Source organism: Salvelinus sp. IW2-2015, unplaced genomic scaffold (assembly GCF_002910315.2).
Source record: "Salvelinus sp. IW2-2015 unplaced genomic scaffold, ASM291031v2 Un_scaffold2729, whole genome shotgun sequence".
NCBI classification, from domain to species: domain Eukaryota; kingdom Metazoa; phylum Chordata; class Actinopteri; order Salmoniformes; family Salmonidae; genus Salvelinus; species Salvelinus sp. IW2-2015.
Genome location: NW_019944033.1, coordinates 76,632 through 88,084, shown reverse-complemented (window position 1 = coordinate 88,084; position 11,453 = coordinate 76,632). Strand labels below are relative to the sequence as shown.

General features: G+C 46.0%; 1 protein-coding gene across 1 annotated transcript; it reads left to right on the top strand.

The window, feature by feature from the left end:
- Positions 1 to 5,288: 5,288 nt before the first annotated feature.
- Positions 5,289 to 9,901, top strand: LOC139025458 (uncharacterized). Its single transcript, XM_070440600.1, has 2 exons — positions 5,289 to 5,686; positions 9,856 to 9,901. Exons 1-2 carry the CDS (start codon positions 5,289 to 5,291, stop codon positions 9,899 to 9,901), a joined length of 444 nt encoding a protein of 147 aa, XP_070296701.1.
- The last annotated feature ends 1,552 nt before the right edge of the window (positions 9,902 to 11,453 follow it).

The following is an 11,453-nucleotide window of genomic DNA, read 5'->3' as shown; positions in this document are numbered from 1 at the left end:
TTACCAACAGGTCATAGAACAGCTGAGGTTAACAACAGGTATGGACAGCCAGGTTACCACCAGGTACACGCTAGGTTACCCCAGGTATAGAACAGCTTAAAGGTTACCACCAGGTATAGGACGCTAGGTTACCACCAGGTCAGCTAGGTTACCACCAGGTTATGTACAGCTAGGTTACACCAGGTACAGCTAGGCTTACACAAGGTATGGACAGCTAGGTTACCACAGGTATAGGAAGCTTAGGTTACCACAGGTATAGAACAGCTAGGTTACACCAGGTATACGTACAGCTAGGTTACCACAGGTACACTAGGTTACCACCAGGTATAGTACTAGCTGGTTACCACCAGGTATAGGAAGCTAGTTACCACCAGGTAATAGAACAGCTAGGTTACACCAGGTATAGTATAAAACGATAACAGCTAGGTTCACCACAGCGTTAGGACAGCTAGGTTACACAGGGTTTAGAAAAGTGGTTACCACCAGGTAATAGGACAGCTAGGGTTACACCAGGCTATGTACAGCTAGGTTACCACAAGGTACAGCTAGGTTACACAGTATAGGACAGACAGGTTACACCAGGTTAGGACAGCTAGGGTTACCACCAGGGTATAGACAGTATGGGGAGGTTACCACAGGTATAGAACAGCTAGGCTACCACCAGGTATAGTTCAGCTAGTTACCACAATATAGTACAGCTAGGTTACACCAGGTATAGTAAAGCCTGGTTACACCAGGTAAGACAGCTAGTGTTACCACCAGGTATAGGACAGCTAGGTTACCACAGGTATAGTACAGCTAGGGTTATCAGCCAGGTATAGTCAGCCAGGTTACCACCAGGTACAGCTAGGTTACCACCAGGCTATAAGAACAGCTAAGTTACCACCAGGTATAGAATGCTAGTACCACAAAGGTATAGGACAGCTAGGTTACACCAGGTATGTTACAGCTAGGTTACCACCAGTATAGTACAGCTAGGTTACACCAGGTATGTACAGCCAAGGTTCCACCAGGTACAGCTAGGTTACACCAGGTATACGAAAGCTGGTTCCACAGGTATAGAACAGCTAGGTTACCACCAGGTATAGGACAGCTAGGTTTACCACCAGGTATAGTACAGCTAGGTTAACACCAGTTTATAGTACAGCTAGGTTACCACCAGGTATGTACGCTAAGGTTACCACCAGGTAAGGCACAGGCTACGGTTACCACTAGGTAGAAAAAAACAAAAAAAAAAAAAAAAAAAAAAAACAAAAAAAAACCACAAAACAAAAAAAAAAAAAAACAAAAAAAAAAAAAAAAAAAAAAAAAAAACAAAAAAAAAAAAAAAAAAAAAAAAAAAAACAGAAAAAAAAAAAAAAAAAAGCTAGGTTTACACAGGTATTGTACAGCTAGGTTACCACCAGGTATAGGAAGCTGGTTTACCAACCAGGTAATAGAACAATAAGGTACCACCAGGTATAGTAAGCTGGTTACCACCAGGTATAGGACAGCTAGGTCACCAGGTATAGAACAGCTAGGTTACCAACCAGGTTATAGCAGCTAGGTTACCACAGGTATAGTACAGTAGGTTACCACCAGGTTACAGCTAGGTTACCACCAGGGCTATAGGACAGACAGGTTTACACCAGGTATAAGGACAAGCTAGGTTACCACCAGGTATAGAACAGCTAGGTTACGCACCAGGTAAGCTAAAAGGTTACCACCAGGTACAGCCAGGTAACCCAGGTATAGTACAGCTAGGTTACCACCAGGTATAGTCCAGCTAGGTTTACCACAGGTATAGACAGCTAGGGTTACCACCAAGGTATAGTACAGCTAGGTTACCACCAGATATAGGTACAGCTACGGTTACCCGGTCAGCTAAGGTCCACAGGTATAGTAGCAGCTAGGTTACCACAGGGTATAGAACAGCTATGTTACACCAGAGGTATAGAACAGCTAGGTTACACCAGGTCACTAGGTTACACCAGGTATAGACAGCTAGGTTTACCACCAGGTACGCTAGGTTACAACAGGGTATGGACCGCGTAGTTACCAACCAGGTATGTACAGCTGGTTCCCACAGGTACAGTACAGCTAGGTTACCACCAGGTAAGGACAGCTAGGTTACCACAGGTATTGTACAGCTCGGTTTACAACCAGACACCGCTAGGTTAGCCACCAGGTATAGTACAGTGGTTACCCACCAGGTATAGGACAGTAAGTTTGTAGTTTTAGTGAACTGCTCCACTGAGTAGTTGTAGTATTTATTGTACTGCTGCACTGAGTAGTTTGTACGTATTTACCTGTACCTCTCACTGAGTATTGTTAGTATTTACGTACTGCTCCACTGAGTGTTGTGTATTTTACCGTCTGCTCACTGAATAGTTGTAGTATTTACTGTACTGCTCCCTGGTAAGTTGAGTATTTACTGTACTGCTCCACTGAGTAGTTGTAGTATTTACTGTAGCTCATGAGTAGTTGTAGTATCTTACTGTACTGCTCACTGAGTAGTTGTAGTATTTACTGTTCTGCTCCTGAGTAGTTGTAAGTATTTACTGTACTGACTCACTGAGTAGTTGTAGTATTTACTGTTCTGCTCCCTGAGTAGTAACTGCGGCTAACCTAACCCATCACAGCATCTCCCTGAGGGGTTTTCTGCTGCTACTGCACTTGTAGCCTCTTGAAGGCGTTGGCTGCCAATCGTTGCTGCCCATTGCTTTCAAGAGTTGATTAAAACTTCCACTGTGCCTCATCCCTTTCTTTTCGTTTCTCGTTCCTCTCTCTCCCCTTCCCTTTCTCCTTCCCGTTTCCTCTCCCTCTTCTCTTCCTTTCCTCTTTCTCTCCTTTCCCTTTCTCCTTCACTCTCCCTTCCTTCTCCTTCCGTACCTCTCTCTCTTTTCCTTCCCTTTCCTTCCTCTTTCCTTTCTTCCTCTTCTCCATTCCTTTCCTCTTCCCTTCTCCTCCTTTCTCTTTCCTCCCCTCTTCCTTTCTCCTTCCCTCCCTCTTCCTTTCTCCTTCCCTCTCCTCCTTCCCTTTCTCCCTTCCCTTTCCTCTTCCTCTCCTTTTCTCCTTCCTCTCCTCTCCTCTCTCTCCTCTCCTTCTCTTCTTTCTCGTTCTCCTCTCTCTCTCTCCTCTCCTCTCCTCTCCTCTTCTCTTTCTCCTTCCTCTCTCTCCTTCGCCTCCTCCTCTCCTTCCCTTCTTTCCCTAATTCCTTTCCTTTCCTTTTCTTTCATGTCTCGTCTCGTTCCTCTCATCTCTCTCGTCTCCTCTCCTCTTTCGTCTCGTTTTGTCTTCTCTTCTCTTTCTTCTTTACATCTTGCACTGCTTCTCTATGTTTTAAACTAGGCCTGCTTTGTGTGTATCATACCTCGCCTTGGCTACGAATAGTCATAAGTGTGCAGCTCTGTTGTGTAACTTCTGTTAGGAGTCTATGTGCTGCTGCATAGCCTAAGTACAGGTGTGACAAGAGAAAGAACACTAGATCTCAGTCTTATTGGTGCTGAAGGCGCGTCGCCATTGAGACAATGTAACCCCTATCGTTTCATTAGACCATCACGGCTTCTGTCTCATTTCCAAGAAATTTTAACTAAATTAAAATCCATCTGAATACTCAACACTGGCCTACTGTGGTCAGCAGAAATGATAACGCAATAAAATAACTAATTTCTCATTCCGATATCTTACAGCTAGGCTAAGGATGCAGAAAAAACAGACCGCATTCTAAGTAAATTTGTCACTGCAATGGGTGAAGGGGGGTGTGGTGGGCGGTGTCCATTTAATCAACTTCCAATTAACAGTATTTAAACAGTACAATTATGTTTTTAAAGTCGTAGGTTCCATTTTTAGAAAGCAGCTGATGTTGAAGAACCGTATTAAGTGCACTGGAAACCAGAGATGTTGTAAAAACTATAGACTTAATGTCTCCGTTTCCCAAATAGTATTCCCTATCCTCAAGTGTTTATTTTTTTTTAGACCACCACGAGTTTTTTTTATACATATATCAGTGCAATGGTATAGACAATAGGGTTTCATTTGAAAACGCAGAGGCTGTGTATTAATGTGTATTAATGTGTATTAATGTGTATTAATGAGTATTAGGGGAAATAAGCTTTCAGCTGATGAGTCTCTTCCTTCACACGGCGACTCAGGTTAATATGGCGGGAACAACGATGTTATTACTGTATTACATTCTGTAATGAGGTAATACGAGTAGTCGGCTCATCTAACCACGTCTCTAATTTTACTGCATGAAATTAGAGCAGTGGAGACGTAGCTATTCTACTCTAGCACGTTGAAAGAGCCAATCTGTTAAAGCAAAAGAACAACAAAGAGACCACCTACCTCAATCTTCTGTTTTGATAAACAGCTGAGGGAGAAAAAAACGTAGCCACTCTCAAATTCACGAGCTGTGGGCGTAAGGACTGGTCATCCACGGTTTCAGGATTATAGATTTGAGGCTATACAGTGTTTGTTTACAATATATTTGTTCTCTAACAATGGCGTAACACAAACATATATTTTTGGTTCTGATGGGGATGGACAGTTGTACTAAGCTCATGAGTCATGGCTAAGCTATATTCTTCAAGAATCAATGGGTTTTATACAGTGCCATTCGTCATTATTGGGTCAGTGAAGTATTTTTGATTTTCTTTTGGCTCTTTAAATCAACACTTTGAATTTGAAATCAAACAATGACTGTAAGGTTAAAGTGCAGACTGTCAGCTTTAATTTGGGTGTATCCATTGCGGTTGAACTGTTTAGCAATTACAGCACTTTTTGTACATAGTCCCTCCATTTTAGGTGAGCAAAAGTGTTGGGACAAATTAACAAAATAATCTGAAACACAACCAAAACAAACAACAAACGCATCCAACAAAACTGTAGAGTCACAATTCTGATGTCATTGCGTGATATGAATATGGGACCAAATACTTTAATTAATACAGATACTTTATGGGACCAAATACTTCACTTTTTACTACTTTAATTAGTAAAGGAGAGAGAAGTTGGTTAGGTGTGTTGGGCACCGCATTGGTCCTGAAGAGCGTGTTACCAGTCTGGTACCACCTGTACCNTCCTGAAGAGCGTGTTACCAGTCTGGTACCACCTGTACCGGCTCACGCACCAGGTCTCCAGTGCCCCTCCCCAGTCCGGTACGTCCTGTGCCTGCTCTCTACACTCGCCCTGAAGTGCGTGTCACCCGTCCGGTACCACCTGTGCCGGCTTCAAGCACTAGGCCTCCAGTGCGCATTCACAGTCTAGTCTAGCTTCCGGCGACGGTTCCCAGTCCAGAGCTTCCGGCGATGGTTCCCAGTCCAGAGCTTCCGGCGACATTTCACAGTCCGGAACCTTCAACGGCGGGTCACAGTCCGGAACCTCCAGCGACGGTTCACGGTCCGGAACATCCCGCGACGGTCCACGTTCCGGAACCTCCAGCGACGGTCCACYGTCCGGAACCTCCAGCGATGGTCAACGGTCCGGAACCTCCAGCGACGGTCAACGGTACGGAGCTTCCAGGCAAGGCGTCCAGTCCTGCTCCAAGGCCGGAGCCTTCCTCTGCGCCGGTGCCCAGTCCAGGCACGGCGTCCCACTCAGCTCCAGGGCCGGAGCCCTCTGCGCCGGTGCCCAATCCAGGCACAGCGTCCAACCCAGCTCCAGGGCCGGAGCCCTCCTCTGCGCTGGCGTTCAGCCCGGCGCCATGGTCGGATCCGGGGTCTAGGGGGGATACGATCTGCACCGGAGCCGCCACCGACACTAGTCACCACCCCAACCCCCCCATTTGGTTTCAGGTTTTACGACCGGAGTCCGCACCTTTTGGGGGGGATACTGTCACGCCCTGACCATAGAGAGCCCTTGTTTCTCTATGGTGTAGTAGGTCAGGGCGTGGCTAGGGGGTGTTCTAGTTAAAATTTTCTATGTTGGTGTTTTGTATGGTTCCCAATTAGAGGCAGRTTGTAATCGTTGCCTCTAATTAGGGATCATATTTAAGTAGCCCTTTTTCCAACCTGTGTTTGTGGGATATTGTTTTTTGTTTGTGCATGTGCACCACTTCTTCARGTTTCGTTATTGGTTTATTGTTTTCTGTTTAAAGTTTCACCTAAATAAAGATGTGGAACTTCAATCACGCTGCGCCTTATAAACATATAAATGAATTTGTCCGAATACTTTTGCTCCCGTAGAATGAGGGGACGATGTACAAAAAGTGCTGTAATTGTTAAACAGTTCAACTGATATGGATGAAAAATACCCTCGAATCCAAAGTTTAGGATTATAAAGCCAAAAGAATAAATAATGCTTTGTTTTCCCAGTAATTACAGAGGGCACGTTATATCATTAATTTAAAAGTTTTTAAAAATGAATGAATGAATCGCAGATTGTGTCACAATCGTCGTATGGAATGGGACCAAGGTGCAGCGTGGCGAGCGTACATTTTTCTTTATTTGCAAATGTCGCCAACAAAACAATAATACAAAACAATAATACAACAAAAACGACCGTGAAGCTCCGTAAAGCTATACGAAGATATAGCTATACCCACAACTACCAAAAGGAAAAAAGGCTGCCTAAGTATGATTCCCAATCAGAGACAACGATAGACAGCTGTCCCTGATTGAGAACCATTTCCTTGCCAAAACATAGAAACAAAKAACATAGAATGCCCAACCCAAATCACACCGTGACCTAACCAAGTAGAGAAATAAAACGTCTCTCTAAGGTCAGGGCGTGACAGATTGCCCCTTTACGCTCTATATCTGCACTACTGTTGTAAGTGACCACTCATCATCAGCCGACTCCTGTTGTTAATGTATAAACCTCAGACCAATCACATGGTGCTTTTTGACAAGTCATTAAGAGAGCCATTGATCTACATTCCTACAGTAATCACCTCCAAGCTTTCACCCTAATTACCTATGGATTTTCCCTGCGTCTCAGCAAATTCAATTTTAAAGTCAAATCATAGGGAATATATGAAACAGACAGAGAAGGTAAGTGTGTTAAGACATTCTTCAGATAGGACGTGCCGTACTCTTCAGCAGGAATGAAGAAAGGCTATTACGTAATCACTATGAGACAGGTGTGTTCAACATGTAGTCCGTTGCCAATGTTCGTTTCATGTATAGCAGGCTACTACCTATGGACTAAACATATCTGGTTGCATATGATAGTAAAGCAGATTTTTTCCCCTCAATGTATTTTTTMTGTGTGAAAATCACCTGGCTGACAGTGACTGCATTTAAAGACAAATGATCAAACATTTTCACTTAACAAGTAAAGTGGGCTGTAGAAGTTATTGTATTCCCGTTACTGGGCTATAGAAGTTATTGTATTCCCGTTACTGGGCTATAGAAGTTATTGTATTCCCGTTACTGGGCTGTAGAAGTTATTGTATTCCCGTTACTGGGCTATAGAAGTTATTGTATTCCCGTTACTGGGCTATAGAAGTTATTGTATTCCCATTACTGGGCTATAGAAGTTATTGTATTCCCGTTACTGGGCTATAGAAGTTATTGTATTCCCATTACTGGGCTATAGAAGTTATTGTATTCCCATTACTGGGCTATAGAAGTTATTGTATTCCCATCACTGGGCTGTAGAAGTTATTGTATTCCCATTACTGGGCTGTAGAAGTTATTGTATTACCATTACTGGGCAGTAGAAGTAATTGTATTCCGATTACAGGACTGTAGAAGTTATTGTAATCCCATTACTGGCTGTAGAATATATTTTATCCCATTACCAGGCTAGAGAAGTTATTGTATTCCCATTACAGCGCAGTAGAAGTTTAATCCCATTAATGGGCTATAGAAGTTATTGTATTCCATTACTGGGCTGTAGAAGTTATTGTATTCCATTACAGGGCTGTAGAAGTTATTGTATTCCCGTTACTGGGCTGTAGAAGTTATTTGATTTCCGTTACTGGGCTGTAGAAGAGATGGACAGAAAGACTAAAGGACTATTCGTCTGCAGCAATAGAACTGAGACATATGGAAGTTTCTTTTATTTTACATTTATTTAACTAGGCAAGTCAGTTAAGAACAATTCTTATTTTCAATGATGGCCTAGGAACAGTGGGTTAACTGCCTTGTTCAGGGGCAAAACGACAGATTTTTACCTTGTCAGCTCGGGGATTTGAACTTGCAACCTTTCGGTTAATAGTCCAATGCTCTAACCACTAGGTTACCTGCTGCCCCACCTGCTGCCCCGGCAGGTACCCTGCCACCCCTGGTAGCCTCAAGTCATTATTAATGTATGACCATAACAGACATGGGCTGAAGTGGAAAATGTTACACCGTGTCTTCTCATAGGAGGCTAGGGTTGGTGATGGTTACCCCGTGTCTTCTCATAGCAGGCACGACGTGGTGATGGTTACACCGTGTCTTCTCATAGGAGGCTAGGGTTGGTGATGGTTACCCCGTGTCTTCTAATAGCAGGCACGACGTGGTGATGGTTACACCGTGTCTTCTCATAGCAGGCTAGACGTGGTGACGGTTACACCGTGTCTTCTCATAGCAGGCATGACGTGGTGATGGTTACACCGTGTCTTCTCATAGCAGGCTAGGCGTGGTGACGGATACACCGTGTCTTCTCATAGCAGGCTAGACGTGGTGACGGTTACATCGTGTCTTCTCATAGCAGGCTAGACGTGGTGACGGATACACCGTGTCTTCTCATAGCAGGCTAGACGTGGTGACGGTTAACCGTGTCTTCTCATAGCAGGCTAGACGTGGTGACGGATACACCGTGTCTTCTCATAGCAGGCTAGACGTGGTGACGGTTACATCGTGTCTTCTCATAGCAGGCTAGACGTGGTGACGGTTACATCGTGTCTTCTCATAGCAGGCTAGACGTGGTGACGGATACACCGTGTCTTCTCATAGCAGGCTAGTCTTCTCATAGCAGGCTAGACGTGGTGACGGTTACACCGTGTCTTCTCATAGCAGGCTAGACGTGGTGATGGTTACATCGTGTCTTCTCATAGCAGGCTAGACGTGGTGACGGTTACACCGTGTCTTCTCAAGCAGGCTAGACGTGTGACGTTACACCGTGTCTTCTCATAGCAGGCTAGACGTGGTGACGGTTACACCGTGTCTTCTCATAGCAGGCTAGACGTGGTGACGGTTACACCGTGTCTTCTCATAGCAGGCTAGACGGGTGACGGTTACACCGTGTCTCTCATAGCAGGCTAGACGGGGTGACGGTTACACCGTGTCTTCTCATAGCAGGCTAGACGTGGTGACGGTTACATCGTGTCTTCTCATAGCAGGCAGCTTTCACTTTCTCATAGCAGGCTAGACGTGGTGACGGTTACACCGTGTCTTCTCATAGCAGGCTAGACGTGGTGACGGTTACATCGTGTCTTCTCATAGCAGGCTAGACGTGTGACGGTTACACGTGTTTCTCATAGCAGGCTAGACGTGGTGACGTTTACACCGTGTCTTCTCATAGCAGGCTAGACGTGGTGACGGTTACACCGTGTCTTCTCATAGCAGGCTAGACGTGGTGACGGTTACATCGTGTCTTCTCATAGCAGCTAGACATGGTGACGGTTACACCGTGTCTTCTCATAGCAGGCTAGACGTGGTGACGGTTACCCCGTGTCTTCTCATAGCAGGCTAGACGTGGTGACGGTTACCCCGTGTCTTCTCATAGCAGCTAGTTCTCATAGCAGGCTAGACGTGGTGACGTTACACCGTGTCTTCTCATAGCAGGCTAGATGTGGTGATGGTTACACCGTGTCTTCTCATAGCAGGCTAGACGTGGTGACGGTTACCCCGTGTCTTCTCATAGCAGGTAACGTGGTGACGGTTACACCGTGTCTTCTCATAGCAGGCTAGACGTGTGACGGTTACACCGTGTCTTCTCATACAGGCTAGACGTGGTGACGGTTACACCGTGTCTTCTCATAGCAGGCTAGACGTGGTGACGGTTACACCGTGTCTTCTCATAGCAGGCTAGACATGGTGACGGTTACACCGTGTCTTCTCATAGCAGGCTAGACGTGGTGACGGTTACACCGTGTCTTCTCATAGCAGCTAGACATGGTGACGATTACATCGTGCTTCTCATAGCAGGCTAGACGTGGTGACGGTTACACCGTGTCTTCTCATAGCAGGCTAGACTGGTGACGGTTACACCGTGTCTTCTCATAGCAGGCTAGACGTGGTGACGGTTACACCGTGTCTTCTCATAGCAGCTAGACTGGTGACGGAACACGTTCTTCTCATAGCAGGCTAGACGTGTGACGGTTACATCGTGTCTTCTCATGCAGGCTTGACGGGTGACGGTTACATCGTGTCTTCTCATAGCAGGCTAGACGTGGTGACGATACATCGTGTCTTCTCATAGCAGGCTAGTCTTCTCATAGCAGGCTAGACGTGGTGACGGATACACCGTGTCTTCTCATAGCAGCTAGACGTGGTGACGGTTACACGTGTCTTCTCATAGCAGGCTAGACGTGGTGACGGTTACACCGTGTCTTCTCATAGCAGGCTAGACGTGGTGATGGTTACACCGTGTCTTCTCATAGCAGGCTAGACGGTGGTGACGGATACACCGTGCCTTCTCATAGCAGGCTAGACGTGGTGAAGGTTACCCCGTGTCTTCCATAGCAGGCTAGACGTGGTGACGGTACACGTGTGTTTCTCATAGCAGGCTAGACGTGGTGATGGTTACACCGTGTCTTCTCATAGCAGGCTAGACGTGGTGACGGTTACACCGTGTCTTCTCATGCAGGCTAGACGTGGTGACGGTTACCCGTGTCTTCTCATAGCAGGCTAGACGTGGTGACGGTTACACCGTGTCTTCTCATAGCAGGCTAGACGTGGTGACGGTTACACCGTGTCTTCTCATACAGGCTAGACGTGGTGACGGTTACACCGTGTCTTCTCATAGCAGGCTAGACGTGGTGACGGTTACACCGTGTCTTCTCATAGCAGGCTAGACATGGTGACGGTTACACCGTGTCTTCTCATAGCAGGCTAGACGTGGTGACGGTTACACCGTGTCTTCTCATAGCAGGCTAGACATGGTGACGATTACATCGTGTCTTCTCATAGCAGGCTAGACGTGGTGACGGTTACACCGTGTCTTCTCATAGCAGGCTAGACATGGTGACGGTTACACCGTGTCTTCTCATAGCAGGCTAGACGTGGTACGGTTACACCGTGTCTTCTCATAGCAGGCTAGACGTGGTGACGGTACACCGTGTCTTCTCATAGCAGGCTAGACGTGGTGACGGTTACATCGTGTCTTCTCATAGCAGGCTTGACGTGGTGACGGTTACATCGTGTCTTCTCATAGCAGGCTAGACGTGGTGACGGATACATCGTTCTTCTCATAGCAGGCTAGTCTTCTCATAGCAGGCTAGACGTGGTGACGGATACACCGTGTCTCTTCTCATAGCAGGCTAGACGTGGTGACGGTTACATCGTGTCTTCTCATAGCAGGCTAGACGTGGTGACGGTTAC